The 18,207-nt window shown below is 53.1% G+C and overlaps 1 protein-coding gene across 8 annotated transcripts; it reads right to left on the bottom strand.

Annotated features, from left to right (window-relative positions):
- Positions 1 to 724: 724 nt before the first annotated feature.
- Def8 (differentially expressed in FDCP 8 homolog) lies at positions 725 to 17,415 on the bottom strand. 8 transcript variants are annotated; one of them, XR_013342432.1, is made up of 14 exons: positions 17,191 to 17,289; positions 16,706 to 16,750; positions 13,365 to 13,498; positions 12,351 to 12,448; positions 10,590 to 10,739; positions 9,136 to 9,277; positions 7,767 to 7,931; positions 7,160 to 7,287; positions 6,905 to 7,018; positions 5,857 to 5,937; positions 4,340 to 4,480; positions 4,047 to 4,156; positions 1,776 to 2,919; positions 725 to 927 (listed from the first exon to the last, which is right to left on the bottom strand). XR_013342432.1 is itself a non-coding variant. In XM_077792762.1 (13 exons), the coding sequence occupies exons 2-13, from the start codon at positions 16,726 to 16,728 to the stop codon at positions 2,817 to 2,819; spliced, it is 1,386 nt and encodes a 461-aa protein (XP_077648888.1). In that variant the 5' UTR covers positions 16,729 to 16,750; positions 17,191 to 17,290; the 3' UTR covers positions 725 to 2,816. The 8 variants fall into 8 exon arrangements, 6 of the variants coding, with proteins under 6 accessions (XP_077648888.1, XP_077648892.1, XP_077648887.1 ...); XR_013342434.1 differs by having other exon boundaries at positions 2,686 to 2,919; XM_077792762.1 differs by having other exon boundaries at positions 725 to 2,919; positions 5,857 to 5,934; positions 17,191 to 17,290.
- Between the last annotated feature and the right edge of the window lie 792 nt (positions 17,416 to 18,207).

Here is an 18,207-nt window from a genome sequence, read left to right as displayed (position 1 = left end):
GTTCAAAACTGTAGATCCCATCTCTGCAGAAAAAAAAATGCATACCTAGAGTTTTCAATCTAATTTGGAAGGGGATTTATGAATCTCATGAAGACCATCCATTAATAACCCCCATTCCAGGGCCTTGAGCTGCAGTGAGGGCCTTTCTAATGGGTTTGGCTTGTGAAGATGGATGATGTTCCTGAGAGCCAGAATGGACTCTGGATGAACATGTCATGATTATGTGATGGGCCAGTCTACCACAGCTTGTTGTTGAGCCAGTCCTGAGGACTTCAGAGAAACATAGCTGCTATTTACAGAGCATTTTCTACATGGAAGGCACAGTGCCAAATGCTTCCTGGAGATTTGTGTGGTCATCCCAGCTCATCAAAATGAAGGCTGAGATAAATTATGCAAGTTCTCCACACACCACCAGAGAAGGCTCAGGTCTTGATCTGTCTGACACCATCTTAAGCACTTCTTCTTCTTCTTTTTTAATACCTTCATTTTATTTATTTATTTTTATGTGGTGCTGAGGATCGAACCAGGGCCTCGCAAGTGCTAGGCAAGTGCTCCGCTGCTGAGCCACAACCCCAGCCCCATCTTAAGCACTTCTTCCAACTTCACCCAAAACCAGGTACATTTAAGCCTGCTGGAGGGGAAGGCCATGAGGTTTCCTACCCCTGATGTTGGCTTTTATGTCAAACAACTCTGCTTTATCCCAGATTCACCACACACACCAGAGTCTAGAGAATACATTTAATAAGACACAGATGGTGGCATTACTGTGACTGGGCCTTCCTCAGGCCATCCGTGTTTCACGCTATGGGTATCTTTGGGTGTAGTCTTCTATAAGATGCTGGCCATGCAAATCAACTTCTGGCTGTGGTTCTTCCTATCATGCTGTGACTAGTAGAAGGTCCCACACATGATTCTAATTAAAGACGACTGTCATCCAGAAAGGTAGAGAAGAGGTGTTAGGGGACAAGGTATAGAGGTAAGTTTAAAAAAAGCACAGTAGTAGTGGGAGGAGTGGGGAATATCTAAAAAGTGGGAGCCAACGCTTTGTCCAACAAATGCCAGCCTACAGATGTTTTCTAAGGAATAATACTTTGTAACTAGAATAATGTGATGTTGACTACACAGGAGATTCAGGAATGACCAATATCCACGTGACAGAAATGTGATGCAGTAGTGATAGACATGCAGATTTAGGGGTATAGGAAAAGGGCACTTAGCCTTTGCCCCCCCCATTCAATCCCAAAGAGAAAGGGGAAGCAGGATAGGGACCCACCACTGACCCGACCTCATGTCACACTCCTTAAAGAATTTCAACAGTGTCCCCTTGTCACTGTTCCACCCTGAGGTAGGTCAATACCACTTTCCCCATTTTCCAGATGGGGAAACTGAGGCAAAACACAGCAAGCGCCTTGCCTCAAGCCAACTGGTGGCACAGCCGGACCAGGAGGGTGCTGTTTCACCCCCACCCCCACCCCCAGAATGAGCCAGCAAGCTGGGCTGTGTCCTGCTGGCTGAAGTGTCTCTGGGGTTAGTCACAGGTGATGGATAGCCATCACCTGCCTTCTGCCCACCACCTGTGTATGTCCAAAGCCAAGCACAGTCTCGGGTGGGGAGGAAAGGGACAGACAAAAGCAACCCCAGCTGTCCAGGGACAGACGACTAGGAGACCATGTCCTGACATCCCCTCCTGCAACATCCCCATCCCTAGGGCCTGTAAGGTGCAAACCCCAAGGCTGGGAGTGGCTTTCCCACTGAAAAGCCTGGGTCCTACCCACCTTCCAGGTCTGGACATTCCTGCATGAGCTCTACACCTCCTGCTTCGTTCTTCCTCCAGCAAATATTCCCATTTCTCAGGCCTCAGGCCCCAAACCAAAACTTTCTGGATGGTCATCTCTGAGCTCTCTGGAACTCTTCCCAGACTGGCAGCAAGACAAAGCTCCAGGGACAAATGTGATCCCAAGGAATGCCACAAGGCCTATTGTACCCGACTCCTTTACCTGACCTGGAACCTCCTCCAGGGACCCAGTTCCTGCTACACCGGAGGCCAGGACACCCTTCTTGGGCTGGGCCCACCACCACTCATCTCAGAGCACCAGGATAAGGGGGCTGGGCCAGAGCAAGAGCAGCAGCAAGCACACCCACCAGGAGAAGCCCCTCAGCAGGAAGCTGCCCTTTCCTGATCAGGGAGGGCAGGGACCCAATGGACTGACGGCCCTTGGACGACTCAGAAGGACCTCAGGTGGGGCCATGGACACCACCTTGAAGAGCCCCAGCCAGGGATGACCAGAAGCTCCCAAAGAGGCAAGGGACCAGGAGGGTTGGTCTTCAGGTAGAATCCAAAGCCCAAGGCTGGATGTATGCAGCTGGCAGGCTCAGGTCTCACTGGCCACTCCTCTGAAGCCCTCTGGGGGTCTTTACCTGACCAGTTGCAGAGTGGCTTGGACAGGAGCAGGGAGGGACATCTCTAGAACCCAGAAGCCTTGGCCCTAGGGGATTGGGGAAGTAAGAGGTCCTTCCCTATCCCCCTAGAAAGTCTCACCCTGACCAAGGAATCCTCTAGTGGCGGTGGAGGGTAGGGGCTACAGTGTGACCCCTCACAGCAGCACACCAAGTTAACAGCCAGGTGCAGATGCCCCAAGTCCAGCCAGCACCTGGAGAGCATCAGTCCTGGTGGGCACTGCTCACCCACTTCTGGCCCAGCAGGAGTGAAGACATCCAAGGGATGCACCCAAAGGGTCTTCAGGGCAGAAACAGCACCCTGGCTTTGCAATGCCAGTGGGGTGGGTGCCAGAGAGGCAGGTGGTGTGCCCAGGGCTCTAGGCATCCAAGTCTGGATCGGGCTCCTGGAAGAGTGACTGCTTCCTCAAGTTGAGCCGGGCACACTTGGGGCAGGTGGTTGAGTTGTCGTAGTAGCAGTCCCTGGGGGCAGAAAGGCAGGCTAGGACTCTGCATGTAGAATTATTCCATGGGACTCTCACAGCCTCCTAAGTTAGCTTCCATTAACCCTCTACAAACCCAGAGACAGGCTCACAGATGTCCAGTACCACAGGACAGGAGCAGGGTCTTCATCCAGGTGTCACTAACCTTGAGGCCATCGAATGTGCCTGTGCTAAGGTCCACACATTACCCAACGCGGCAGGCTCCGAGTTAGTGGGGCTCCGCCAGGCAGTCACACCTAGGCTCCACACCTGTAGCTACTTGACTGTCTCTACCTGTTCATGCCACTCTGGTGCTTCTACCCCTGGTTCTAAACTGTGTGTCAAGGCATGCCAGGGCACTGCAGAGAGTGTGTGGGGCTCTACAAGCTCATTCACCTCTTTGAAGAGAACACAGCAATATTTGAAGTCTGTGAGGCACATGCAGACTACTAGCTCAAGGGAATTTTGTGACTCCCTAGCTGTGTAGAGCTGAGATGTCATCAGTTGCTATGATAAACAGCAGATGCCCAGCAAAAATCCGTGTGGGCAGAACATGGGGAATAGTGTCCCACTTGACTTCAGGGCCCAGCAGGTACACATGTATCATTAGTAGAAAATGATACCTATTGAACAACAAAATTCAAAATGCTTTTCTTCTAATTTATGTGTATTATTTTTCCAAACAGCCACTAAATAAATCTTCAGGACATAAATCCTTATAACGCTGTTTGGACATAGGTACTTAGGAATCAAAAGTGTCAGTTTGTTTGTTTGTTTGTTTTTTTAAGTAACTGAGGCACTAAGGGTTTCAGGAACTAAAGCTTGGGAACATTCGGCCTGTGCTGACTGAGAGAGGGAATGCCACTGGTGCAGAAGGGAGCAAGTGCAGGGCCCTCTGGGCCGCAGCAGTCCCTTCCCAGCTCCGTGGGCATTCATCCCTCATAGGATTTTTAATTTAGTCAGACACCAGGATCTAACATCTCTTAGAATCAGCCAAGGCCCAAAGGTCTGTTTCCCTGTCTCTCGGGGACAGCAGTGAGGCTCACACAGACCAGCCACAGCTGAGGGCAGACAGAGTCACAGCTGAGCTCAGCACCCAGGCTGAAGTTGGGTCCAGGCCACACCCACCTGTGGAAGACGGCTGAGCAGTCGGCACACACAGATGTGTGGCTGTCAAATGGGAACAGCACATCGCCCTCTCTGCAGAGCTCACACACGAACCCCTTGGCCTGGCACCGCTGGTAGGAAGGGGAAACAGTGTGGGAATTGAAGGTGGGCAGGTAGGTGCCAGCTCGGGCCATGGATAGGCTGGACCCAGCTGCTGCTTCTGCCAATCCCAGCTCTCGAGTCTGGAGGGCCAAAGAGCAGCTTCATGGCCCCTCTGGTCCAGACCCCAACCATGGAGGGCTATGGAGACCCACCTCACAGTCCAGCTTGATGTGCTTGGCGAAGAGTGTGTGAGTCTCAGTGAGCGAGCAGCCCAGGCGGCCCAGGTGGACATCCAACAGGTCCTGGATGGAGTACATCTCATCATTCTCCACAAAGTGCTGCCGGTCCTGGAGCTGTGAGCCAGAAGATGTTACCCCAAGCACAGAGCAAGGGCCCTCCCCTCCACCCAGGCCACTCCCATTGTCAGGGCTCAGGGTGCTGAGGAAGGTACCTGTGTGTGGGCTCAAGAACAGAATCCAGGAGCCTGGGGACGCCTAAGAGGGTCACGGAGCCAAGGCCATGTTTCTGGGTCTATATGCCCCTCTGATGCCCCTTCAGCCACAGTGGTGGTCCCACTACTCCCCTCTTCCAGTCCTTCCCAATTCTGGCTGTCCCTCTTCCTGGTCCCAGTTCCCCTGCTTGGCACCTGCCCCACACCCCCTGTCCCCTTCCCTGCTTTCTCTTGTCCACTGTGCCTATCTCTGACATACACTCATTTTTCTTGAATTCCTGACTGATGGGCACTCTCCAAGGGTACAGAACTCTCCTGCTTGTCCTATTCACTGTTTTCAGAATCCAGACCAGAGTCGTGAATGTTGGTTGAAGAATAAACAGGCGGTTTATTCTAAATATTTCTTTTGGTTGCAGTTGAACACAAGACCTTTGTTTTATTCATTTATGTTTATGTGGTGCTGGGGATGGAACTTAGAGCCTCACAAATGCTAAGCAAGCCTTCTACCACTGAGCCACAGGCCCAGCCCCAAACAGGTGAGTTTTTTTGTTTTTGTTTTTAATATTTATTTATTTAGTTTTCGGCGGACACAACATCTTTGTTGGTATGTGGTGCTGAGGATCGAACCCCGGGCGCGCACAGGCCAGGCGAGCGCGCTGCCGCTTGAGCCACATCCCCAGCCCCAAACAGGTGAGTTTTAAAACTTGTGTTTGGGATGGGGTTGTGACTCAGCGGTAGAGCGCTTGCCTAGCATGTGTGAGGCCCTGGGTTCGATCCTCAGCACCACATAAAATAAAATAAAGATATGGTGTTCATCTGCAACTAAAAAATAAATGAAAAAATAAAATAAAACTTGGGTTCCTCCTGGGCTGGGGTTGTGGCTCACTGGTAGAGCACTCACCTAGCATGTGTGAGGCACTGGGTTCAATCCTAAGTACCACATAAAAATGTATAAATAAAAATTAAAAATATCAACAAAAAAAGACAACTTGTGTTTCTCCTGTGGGAGGAAGCTGGGCCAGGTTCACCCCCGTGGAGACTCACATGAAGGCTGAAGGATATCTTACTCATCTGTTTCCAAAACTGAAATCATCAAAGAACACTTCTGTGGGTAGACTACCTGATGGCTTATTATCAACCTGGTGTTCCGGCACAGTTTGGGAGGCCCAGACTGCTACAAGCCAAACATCCACAACTACCAAGTTATCTGAAAAGTTCTGAGTGTGAGATGATTCCATCACCCTGGCTCTTTGGGGCCAGTCCCTCTGAGAGTCTGACCTGCAGTAGCAGACGAGCTTCCATGGCCTCCTTGCAAGTGATGAAGTATGGCTTCATGAGCAGAATGTCCTGGCGCAGCTTCTGTGGACAAGGGAGCAGGTTAACTCCTCAGCTAGGGCAGAGGGGAGGCATATAGGACACCGTTAGGGGCACACAGATCCAGAAAGGTGGTCATGGCCCCTCACCATGACCTCGTCAGCAAGGCAAAGGGACTGGCCCTGTGCTGGTTTGATGGGGTCATGTCCACTAGGTGGCCTCAGTTTACAGTCTGCGTGGCAACAAGATGAGCAGGGAATGGGGAGGTACCCTCAGTTTCCCCAGGATGGTCCCAGATCCGAGAGTTCCAGCCACACTCACGTCAAGATCTTGAGGTTCATTTACTGTTGCCCACAGAATCCCCCAGCCACTCTGCGAATCCCAGCTCCCCAGGCCTGCAATGCACCCGTCAGGGCAATACTGGTCCACATCCAGCACGGAACTGAGGTTCCAGTTGGATCCCACATCTCTCATCAGCGACTCAACCTGCTCTATTGGTCCTCTCCCAGGTGACATGGGAACTAACCCTGTCCCCCACCTTGCCTGAGGCAACGTGGCACCTCCTACCTGGACAGAGCCTCAGTCTGCCCTCAGTCCCAGCTCTCCCTGGCGGCGCAGAGCAGGTGAACATAGCTGGTCTGTACTAAGTGTGCAGCACACACTGGCATTCTCAGATGTGGCACACACAAAGGGTACAATAGATCAATAATTTTACATATTGATTGCACATTTAAATCACCTTTTGGATACACTGGGTTACATAAAATATATTAGTAAACATCTTCACCTGTTTCTTTTTACTTTTTTAATAAGACTACTAGAAATTAAAAAATCGCCTCCGTGCCTGCATCAGATTGCTCCAGGACAGTGTCAGCACTGTCAATCTGCAGGGCAGCCAAGCAGGCCAGTTGAACCTAAGCAGTACCTCTCCTCTGCACACACATTTTGTGGCCCTCCACGGCTAGAAAACTGAATCCATCAGATACAGCATCCTGCCCGCCCCTAGCCTCACCCGGATCTCCACCAGCTCCTCCACGTAGTTGAAGAGCAGAGGGTTGATCTCCCGGAGTCGGAGCACTGGCCGGGACACCATCAGCGCCAGGTAGCGCAGGCTGCAGCGAGACACCTGCAGGGTGGTGGGGTGACCACGCCAGCCCAGGGAGCCAAATCCCGCCCACACGTGCCTGCTGGCCACGGGACACACCCACCGCTGGCCTGCCATTTGGCTCTCCCTCCCCAGGCCCTCTTCCCTGTCCCCAACCCCCACCTTGCGGGGCTCAAAGTCCCAGTTGTGTACCACTCGTGCCGGGATGACGGCCAGGTCATTCCAGTGGCAGTGGCTGCAGTAGTACTGGCCTGTGTAGTCGCACTGACGGGCCTCGCTGGGCACGCCCCCTGTGGGGATCAGCCAGTCAAGGTCACTGGCAGCCCACAGCCCACGGAAAACAGAAAGCAGGGTCAGTGATCCCACCCTCCAGACCAGACCTACCACCCCTAAGCCACGAGGCTGAGGGGCTTATGCCCTCGGTTTGATCACCATTTACACAGGGCAGGAGGATCCCACTCCAGGACCGCTCGTGGGACCCATGAATGAATGCTGGTGAGTCTCAAAACACCCACTCTGTATGGCTAGCCTGTGGTTCTCCTGGTCCCTGCCTGGGTGGGCTTCCTGTCACAAGGGGCCACAGAGCTGAGGTAGAGATGTGGGCAAGTCAGGAAATAGCTAGAACCTCAGCTGGCTTTTAGTCAGAAATGCAATTGTCAGTCATTTCCCAAAGACAGGGAGCAGGGACTGACCCCCAGACCCTCACTCAATCCTTCCACTACCCCTGCTGGAACAGCTCCCACACCCTGTTCTCCCTGCCACCACTCACGCAAAGAGATGGGCACCCGGCACTCAGCGCAGCGGTAATCCTGGCTGTCCAGCCCTGTCTCAGGGCAGATGTTCAGCTCATACTCAGCCTGATGGCTGACTTTGGAGCTCACGCAGGGCTTGGAGATGAGGCTCAAGCACTTGCTGTGGCAGCGGTAGTAACACCCTAGGTGGGAACAACCAGGCCTCTTAGAAGTGGAGAGGAGGGTCCTGCAGCACAGGCTGACCTTCAGCAGGACCACTCTGCATCCTGCACATTTCTGCTGCAGTGTCCAGATCAATCCAAGACCTTATGGTGGCATTGCCCCAGAAGTGCCTGAAAGATCCTCACAGTTCCCTGAGCCTTATCTCTCAACTCGAGACACACATGTCCTGGGGCCAACCTGCCATTCCCACCCACCAAACCCAAGCTTTCCAAGTGGAATTCTCACTCTTCTGTTCCATCCCCAGTCCTGTTTCCCCTCTGGTTTTCAGCAACTCCATCCATCCACAGCTGAGCCCGGACACCATGAGTCATGCCAACTCCCCTTATCTTTTACACTGCACACCCAAACCCCCAGCTGGCATGGCCTCAGCCACCTCTCACTCCATCGTACCCATCAGAGTTTTGTACCCTCCCCCTTCTACTCACCTCTCCTTCCGGCTTTGCCCCCTTCTCCCACCCTGCTCAACTCAGCAGCCAGCGTCTAAAGCAGTCAAGTACCTATGGCTCTACAAACAAGCCAACTTCACCACACCTCCTCACACAGGACGCTCTAGTCGCTGTCTTCTGCTCCTCCTTGAAGACTTCAACCATGGGACCCTTCATCACCTGGCTTCCTCAACCAGAACACCCCTCCCTAGGTACATCCCTGCCTTGCTCCCTGACCTCCAAGCATTTGCTTAAATGTCACGTGGGCACCCTAAAGTGGTACCCACTCTACCCACCATATGTCCTATTCCCTTTCCCTTTTTTCTTTACTACCATGTCATTTACTAGTCTGATATTTCCACCAAGGAAATCTTCTGCAGTGATGGAAATGTTCTCTCTATACTGTCCAGTGTGGCAGCCACCAGCCTCAGGTGGCTACTGAGCACTCGCAATGTAGACAGTACCACTGATTTATTCCTGTTTAAATTTGATGGCCATGTAGAGTTAGTGACCACTGTACTGGACAGCTTGGATCTGGATGCAGGCCAGTGAAGGCAGGATCTTTGCCCCTAACTGTTCCTTGTATCTCCAGCACACAGTAGGTCTTGGTCCACGGTGTACACTCTAGAGGATTCACCTGAACATGACCCACATCTGGAAGCAGAGCTTTGGACTTCTCTGCCCTGCCCAGAGACCTAGACTGCTTATCCAGTAGGAGTGGGTCTCAGTCTGGGCCTACCTGTGCAGGTGTACCAAGTCTGAATGAGTCCCCAGATGATGGTGTTGCACTTGTCGCAGGTTTGCTTGACACTCTTGCTCTTCTCCTTGTAGAAGCGGTGCTCAAGCAGGACCCTGATGTTGGGCTCATCCTCATTGGGGTCCTACAGACAGAGAGCCAGGAAAGGGCCACCAGTGGGTTGGCTTCAACTCCTTTCCTTTATTCCAGCCCCTCCACTTACTTCCTCCAGGCACTGCTTATAGAGTGCGAGTTCCCATTAGCCGTAGGAAGACGGTCAGTCAGGGGCAGATCACAGGCCACCCACTCCATTTCCCGGCAGCCCAGTCAGCCACTTGCCACCTGGGTCTGCCCTGTGAGCAGGAAGGATCTACTCTCCCTTTGCCGGCTGGGTGCAGACCAAAGCGAAGTGGTGTGGAGCCCTTGGGGACTCTCCCAGGGAATGGCAGAGCCATGAAAAAGGATGACTCGGGTCTTCAACACCATCACCTGTCACACAGGCCCTGGACCACTGGGGGGTTTTCATGAGGAAAATCACACACCAATCTCCTTTAAACCACTGAGTTTTTGGATTGTGTGTGGCCACAGCCTTACTGATTTCCCAGGGTCTCCTGATGTGGAGTCTTCTTTAGGAAATCAGTGAGGCTGTGGCCACACACACATTGTGGGTCACTGCAGGGCACACAATGACAGCCAAGCCGAGGAACAATCGGCCTGCAGTGGACACCTAGGGATTTTGGACTCTGGGATTCATTACCTCCTTCTGTTCTCCGGTCAGGAAACTCCTCCTCCTCATCCAGGGAGGAGGATGTGGCTCCAAGAGGTACTGCCCCACTCACTTGCTTCAGTGGGGCACCTGACCAGAGCTGGCACAGTGCTGTGCTGGTTTCAGGCCTGGCCATGTGGCAGGACCAGCCCATCAGAGGTCAGGAGGGCCCAGGACTGACTTCTGCCCTCACCACTGACAAAGGGGAGCTTCAGACGGGGGCTGTCTCAGGGGTTGAGCACTTGCCTAACTGGCAGGAGGCCCCAGTTCCCTCCCAGAACCAAAAAAAAAAAAAAAAAAGAAAGAAAGAAAGAAAAGAAAGCTGTCCTCTGCTGCAAAGCCCGGCTGCCTTGCTGGGCCCGTGTCTGCATCTCCTGTCCGCGGGCTGCTGAGGAGGGGGCAGACACGGAAAGCAGAACAAAAGAGGGCAGGATTAACAAGAAAATACTTTCCTTCTCGTTGAAGCTACTTAAGGTCAGGTTTCTGTTCCTTGCCACCAAGAGGGGAAAAGCCTGCACTTGGGGTAAGGGCCCATCCCTCACTCTGCATTTCTAGATGCCTTTGTATCTCAGCCCCTCAGAGCCCAAAAAGACGCACCAGGGAGGAACTGGAGGACACCCTGGTGCTCCTGTCCCCACTGCTACAGCCCTGGCTCTAGGCTCCCCCTGTGGCACAGCCGGCCAGCACCCACCTTCAGCTCCTGGAGCTTCAGCCGCAGGTGGATGAGCCTCACCACTGCGTCCTTCTGCTTCTCCGACTGCTCAGGCAGCTCCAGGATCACCTGCTTGCATTCCTCAATTGCCTGCTGTAGTTGCTGAACATCGGAGGCCAGGAACAGACCCTGCCAGGTTGGGGAGCAGTCAGATGGCCACTCCTTGGACTCTCCCTTGGAGGCCAGACTGGTCCTCATGGACAGTTAGGCACAGAGCAGACCTCAAGCCCTTCCCCCAGATGAGGACTTGTTCAAAGCCCAGGAGAATTAGCAGCACAGTCAGAATCCATCCTGCACTGCCTGTCCCCAACTGGACTAGTCTACCCACAGATTTCTGAAGACCTAGTAATTCAGGATGCTTTCCAAAATACAACTTCCAAGGGCTGGGATGGACGCTCAGTGGCACAGGGCTTGTTTGACATGCTGGAAGCTGATGTGGTCCCCAGCCCAACCCCCACTCCTCCACACACAAGCACACTAACTTCCTTTTTTCTTTCAGAAATTTGACTGGGGTTTGTTTGTTTTGTTTTGTTTTGTTGACTCTACTATTTCACTTACTATTTGTTTGTTTATTTGTTTGTACTGTGGGTTGAATCCAGGGGCGCTTAACCACTGACCTACATCCCCAGTGCTGGTTTGTTGTTGTTGGTGGTGGTGGTATTTTTTTTGAGACAGGGTCCCACTAAGTTGCTGAGAAAATCGGCCTTAAACTTGCAATTCTCCTGCCTCAGCCTCCCAAGTCACTGGGAGTACAAGTACGCACCACTGTGGCTGACTGCTACACTGACTTCAAAAGAACGTCCCCTTAGAGGCAAGCTGGGGAAATGACACTTGCTGTCATAAAGGAGAGGAAATGGCCACTTGCTCAATTGCCAAGGCCAGAAAAAGGCCAATAAAGGAGCCTGGAGGTGTCCACCACCACCAGACTAGCAGGGATTTGCTAAGCCCCAGACTCAGAACAGACCACAGGGAGGCAGCTCCTGGAGCTGAGCAGGTTGGGCGGACACTCAGGAGCCTTCCTCATCCACCGGTGTGCTGGGCTCTAAGAGACCCAGGCAAAGAGAAGACGCACCCTTCCCTTCTCCTCGGAAAGTCTGTGGCCAAAAGGAAGTATTCAAAATGTTATGATAAAGATAGAAACCTGTATCTGCATGGGCAACGTTTTAAGGCCACATACAAAATGAAAAATGAATGAGAATCGGTGACTTCTGGCTAAATCTTTTTAAGTTACATTCTGATTTTACTGTGTTTCTCTCAAATAAAAGTTGGAGATAGTTTGCATAAAACTAAAGGCTTTCTAACTTTTAAAATGATTCCAGCTCTTCCACATTCACTTTTCACTCAAAGGAACCCTTTTGTAGAACTTCATGTAGAACAGGCAAGAGTGGCCCTTCAGTGCTGGGCGGCGGGGAGGCAGGGAAGGCCTCCTGCTTTCCTCATCCACCCTCACTCTGCTGCAGATCTACAAGACCCCTGAAGACCCCAAAGGGAACCAACCCTCACACTGGCTCCCCAAGAATCTGGAGCAGGAGCCTAGAGGAAGGCGGAAGCCCCAGGTTCTCAAGCTCCAAACCCAGGCTTTCTCCATCTGCTCTCAAACAGGCTCAGATTCGAGCTCCAGGGGACTTGGCTGAGGAGGGGACTATCAACACCTGAAAATGGTGGTTCCCTGGGGAGGGAAGACTGCACACCTCAAACCTCACGGTCCAGCGCCTCTCCCCTCCCAGACCCAAACCTCACCACAGGGCGGGAGAAGTGGTCCTCAGACAGGCCAAGGTCCATCACGCGCTCAGAGCAGTGGAACCCAGGCTCCCCGGGGGGCAGCTCAGGCAGGGTCTCTGCAGGAAGAGAGGATGGTAGGAAAGAAAACTCAGCCTGCTCTCTCTCACGCTCCTCATCCCCCAGGAAGGAAGCTGGGAAGTGGGACGCAGGTGGACACAGGAAGGAGGCCCTGGGGAGCTGAGCCTGCTCAGCTCTGCATGCCCATTTGGTTTAATTCAAAAAGATGAGGTGGAGGGGCTGGGATTGTGGCTCAGTGGTAGAGCGCTCGCCTAGAACGTGCAAGTGCCTGGGTTCGATCCTCAGCACCACATAAATGTGAAATAAATATATTATGTCCACCCAAAACCGAAAAATAAACATTAAAAAAAAATGATGAGGTGGAATGGTATTCAATGGTGCTAAAAGAGGCCCACAAGATAGCTTTATAGAAACATCTCAGTTTCTACAGCAGATACCTCATGTATAACTACATGGACTCTGCACTGATTCTACACAGCCAAAAAAGCAACTGAATTTCTAAAAAAAAAGGAAGTGTGTGTGTGTGTGTGTGTGGTGTAGCCACTGAACAGTTATAACACAAAATCCATACTCTGGTGTGTCCTGCAGGCCACCTCTGCAGTTCCTGGATTCATACCCTCCTGACCCTAGGTGAGCAGGGGCCTCTGCACAGGATGCTCCACCTGCTAATTTCCCCCACCAGTCTTGGCTCTGAGTTTGTTCCACAAGTGTCCTCTGAGCGTGGACTATGTGCCAGGCCCTGGGATCCAGCAGTGGCACACCAGACACAAATCCCTGCCCTCAGAAGCTCCTGCTGGCAAGAAGGCAGAAGCAATCAATCCACAGAGCAGGTAGAAAGGACTGTGCCCTTGGGAACCCACTCCGGGAGAAAGCCAGCATGCTGGAGAGGGCAGTGGGAGGAAAGTGGTGGGCTGGGAGAAGGGTCAGGGGGCCACAGAGTCCCCCAGCACCTACCTTCAGAAGAAATGTCCAGGGCCTCCTCACTAGGTCCCTGCTCATGCTGCCTTGGCCCCAGCTCCTTGTTGAAGGGGTTGAGGTGGGCCTGCCGGAACCGGGCCAGCTTCTCATCATATTCCATAGCATTCCACCTGCGGACGCCAGGCAGGGCAAGATGAGGACCCAGGTCCCAGCCTCACCATGGAGCACTCCCATTCCCGAAAACCCCTGCCTCTTTCAGGAAGCATCCCCACACTCCAGCCTCCAGCCTCAGACTCCCCCTCAACCACCTGCAGACCCCCTCCAGGCCCCTTGGCAGGCTCCCCTGGGGAAGTCCACAGTGACAGGCCCTTCCTATGTCCGTCATGTATATGACTTATCCAGGGGTGCCCAGCCAGATGCTCTGGAACCCAAGGTCTTCCCTCCCAGCTCAGGGTCTTTTTACCCCAGACACTATAGGGCTCCAGCGCTGGGGTCCCCATACATCTAAACTGGCCTCACTTGGCCAAGTCCTGCCATGCCCTTGCTGTTGGCCAACTTCCCTGAGACACGTCTCCTACAACTGGGATCCTCCATCCCAACCTAAGGTGCTCCTTTCCCACCACAACTCCTGGAACTGCAGCCAGTGCGGGGCCCACCCTGCTTGGCTGTCGGTTGTGTGACTGGCAGGGCCCACCTTCCCCTGCTCCAGGAATGCCTCCAGGTTCTAGACTCTGCTGGCACCTCTCAGGTCTGGGTTCCAGTCCTGCTGAGAGCCACATCACCTGGGACATTCCCACAGCTCTGTGCCTTGTCCTCCAAGGTAACAAGAAGGAAGTGCCTAGTCAAGGATCAGTAACTGTTCTTTCCCGTCACAGGACTCAACAAACTAAGGACACATAGGGCCAAGGACTCCAGGCAGGAAGGAAGGGCTTTGGCTGGGCAGGAACACAGGCAGCCAAATACGCTCCCACTTAATTAGCTGGGTCACACTCCTCAACCTCTCTGGCCCTGTTCCCTCCATGGCCTCCCTCTGCCTCCATTCCATCATCCACAAGTCAGCCACTTTCCAGGTGAAATTGGTTCACAGAAGTTGAGCACAAAATAAGCTCTTGGTGAGATTTACTATGATAGGCAGGGTACAGTGGCACACACAGCTTAGAAGGCTGAGACAAGAGGATCACAAGTTCAAGGCCAGCCTCAGCTACTTAGCAAGGCCTTAAGCAACTTAGTGAGATCCTGTCTCAAAGTAGAAAACAAAAAGGGCTGGGGATGTGGCTCAGTGGTAAAGCAACCCTGGTTTAAATCCATTGTATAAAGAAAGAAAAAAACAAAAACAGAAAAGATTTACTATCATAGGAAGTCAAAAGATAATTTTTCAAAGCTGTGCAGTAAGTCATGGGTCCTGGTTATGCTTCTTCCATACCTGTTACGCAAGACAATCCTGTGACTCCTCCTCTGCTCCCTCACCCAAAAGAAATGGAAGAGAACTGAGTCCAGAGGGAAAGGCCCTGCCCTGGGTCCCAGTGTCACCTCACTGGCAGCTAAACAGCCCCACCCCAGCCCCAAGCTGTCCTTACACTGCAGTCAGGAGCTCCACACCACCTGTGGATCCTGCCCTGCTTGTTATGCCTCTGACGTGGAGTATGGGTTGGGCAGCCAGAGTTCTAGTCTGGCAGGAACCAGCACCTGTTGACAGGCAGCTCCTGGGTCAAAACTGGAAGGTACAGAAAAGGATGAAGGTGCTGTGGCTCAAGCCTGGCCTCTCACTATCACCTGGTGACTATGGATGGCTCACACTGGCCACCAGAGTCAGAGGCAGCCATCTGATAACCACCTCCCAAGTGCCCAGAGAATAGCGGGAGAGATTATGCACTCCCAATATTCACTGACGCCTTCATCTTGAGTAGGGAGTCCTCGTTTTTTTGGCTTGTCACATGATTTCCCAGTCTCTCCTGCAGCTAGACATGGTAATGTGACTGTTCTGACCAATAGGAAATGAACAAAAAGATCACACAAGACTTCTGGGAATTATTCTTAAAGGGAGGGCTGGTCCTCTGCAGTCCTTCCTTCCTCCCTTTTGCTGTCTGGGGTGAAGTTGTACTGAGTAGAGCTGGAGCAACTACCTTGGGCAGGGACATAGAAGCCACAATGCAGATGGCCAAATGACAAGATTGCAGAAGACGCCATCTGAGCCCTGAGCACTCACTGCAAAGTTTCTTTCAAGTGAGACAGAAACAAACTTCCACTCACACCACTGTTATTGGGGATAGAGTTCTGTCTTTTGCAGACCAAACAAAACCTGATTCTTCACCCTAGTTGCCTCTTGGTGTTAAGATGAGCAAGCCCAATTTAAACCCCAGTTCTGCCAGTTCCCCACTACATGACTTGGGTAAAAGCCTACACATTTCTCTACTTCCAACTTCTCATCTCTCACATGAAGATATGATAGTACCATATGGGCCTATTGTAAATATTGGTTAATACAAAGTTCTGAAAGTACTGGCCAGCACATAGTAAGCCCATGATAAGTACCAGCTACAACTTGTTATTATCATTGTTACCATTATTGTTGAGATGACAACTCTGATTTAAATTCTGGCTTTCCTAGTGATGAGCTACAGGACCACATTGCCTACAGTCAGGGAGAACACTGCCTCCGTAAGTGGATGAGAGGTTAAATGTTCATATAGACATGAAAGTCAGCAGCCCAGAGTTGCTGCTGAGAAAACCATCACTGTTATCACATGACAATGAGCCCAATAGAAAGGAATTGGAGTAGAGGGCTTGGAAGCCACCCCCAGGAGCTCTCCCTGCAAACCTTAGCCTGAGACTCAATATCTTTACACTTCCCAGCAACTGTCTTGGGGCTGCAATCTCCAGAGGAAACAGCATCTCTTATTCAACTCCTGAGTGGCATTGTCACCCCCAGGCCTGGCACCGAGGCAGTGGTGGATGAAGCAGTGGTGTCATTTGACCTCTCAGTGCTAGCTTCTCTCCTGGCTGGTCAGGGAATCAAGTTTCCCTGTCTGCTGAGGGCAGATAGATGATGTCCCAGCACATGGCTGCAAGAGTACAGCTGCTGACTTTAGTAGAGAGCCAGCAAACCATTCCCTTCAAAGTCACCCCACAGAGCTCTGCACCCATTATTCTGGCTTGAACTTAGAAAGGAACAGGCAAGAAAGGGGAGAGAGGAAAGAACCCCACTCTCTATCCTCTGCCCTCGAGAGATCTCCCCTCTTGTCGTGGAGGTGACTGCCAACATAGCAATCAAAGAAACGCCAGAGTGTAGCCAGAGGAGCCCCAGGGCAGAGGGACACTGAGCTGAAGCTGAGGATATCTTCAGGATCCATGCATCAGACCCCCCATGTCCTGCCCACCTGGCTACCATTCCAGCTGTCATCTGGAGGTCCTGAGAGTTCACCCTGGAGGGGGACAAAGTGCGCTTCATCCGTACCTTAAACAAGGCCTGCCGGGACCCCGGTGTGCCCAGGGACAGGGTTACCATTCCTCTAAGGACGACCCACCAATGAGGCTAGCTGCAGAGACAAACCTCCCCCAACCCGTATCTCCACCTTCACCCACCACCCGAATGCACCCTGGGGATGCTCAGGTCCTGGTGAGGATCAGTCTGCCACCACGCCCACCATTTCATAGAGGGGAAACCCGAGGCTCAGAGCAACCCAGCATCGCTGAGGAAGGCGCAGTGATGCGGGTCTTTGGGCCTCCCGGATCCCATACTGATGGTGACAGTTAACTGGGTGGAAAGGTCCCTCCGTCTAGGTCCTAAACTCTGCCAGATGGAAGTGCCTGGCGCTCCCGGGAGAGGACCAGGGGGTGGGCAGCTGGGGCCGCGAGTCCGAACCCTGCCTCGGGCGCGCGGGGGCCTCCCGCCGGCTCTGCGCTCCGGCGTCCGCGTCCGCAGCCGGGCTTCAGGAGGCCCTGCCGGGCGGGCCGTGCGCGCCGAGGCCCAGCGCTCCCGCTCCCCGCCCGCGGGCCGGGCCCGCCGCCCGGAGGCCGCTCGGCGCTCACCAGAACTCCGCCGCCGCCGCCGCCGCTACATTGTAACCCGCCGCGCCTCGGCCGCTACATTGTGTCCGGCCCCGCCGCGCGCTGCTGCCGCCTGCGGCCCGGAGGCTCATGACACCAGGTCCCCAGGGCGCGCGCCCGGCCCGGCGCCCGGCGGCCTCCACGGCCCGCCCCGGGGGACACAGCTCACCGTGGTAAGTCTGGAGGCTGCAAAAGTCCTGGTTAAAACCGAGCCACATCACTTTAAAACAGAAAAGTGGGACTGGGGATGTGGCTCAAGCGGTAACGCTCCCCTGGCCTGCGCGGGGCGCTGGGTTGGATCCTCAGCGCCACATAAAATAAAGATGTTGTGCCCACCGAAAACTGAAAAATAAATATTAAATAATTCTCTCTCTCTCTCTCTCTCTCTCTCTCTCTCTCTCTCTCTCTCAAAGAAAAAGAAAAGAAAAGAAAAAAAAAAAAAGAAAAGAAAAGAAAAAGTGTGTGAGAGGGGCATGCCTGCAGTCCCAGCCACTCCAGAGTGACTCCAGAGGATCAGGAGTTGGAGCCTGGGCAATATGGCAAGACCCGGTCTGGGGCCAGGACCCCTCTTGGTTGAGGAAAAGCGAGAACCGCCGCCTAACAGGCCGCAGACGTTGTGCTGGACCTCGTTGGTCTTCTCTGTTGGTGAGCAGGTAGCTTCACTCATCTACCCCAGTTTCCTCTCAAGCCCATCCTCGACCCAGGGAGGCTGGGGCTGTTCAGTGCAGCAGCAGTGGGAGTCAGCCTCTGCTGCAGAGGCTGGAGTTACTACTGTTTTCTGGGAGTTTGTAGACAGAAGCAGGGTTGCTCCAGCTCACAGTCCTGCCCCCCA

The sequence above is a fragment of the Urocitellus parryii genome, chromosome 15 (assembly GCF_045843805.1).
Source record: "Urocitellus parryii isolate mUroPar1 chromosome 15, mUroPar1.hap1, whole genome shotgun sequence".
Lineage (NCBI taxonomy): Eukaryota > Metazoa > Chordata > Mammalia > Rodentia > Sciuridae > Urocitellus > Urocitellus parryii.
The sequence above is the reverse complement of the archived record's forward strand: the minus strand, read 5'-3'. Positions and strand labels throughout refer to the sequence as shown.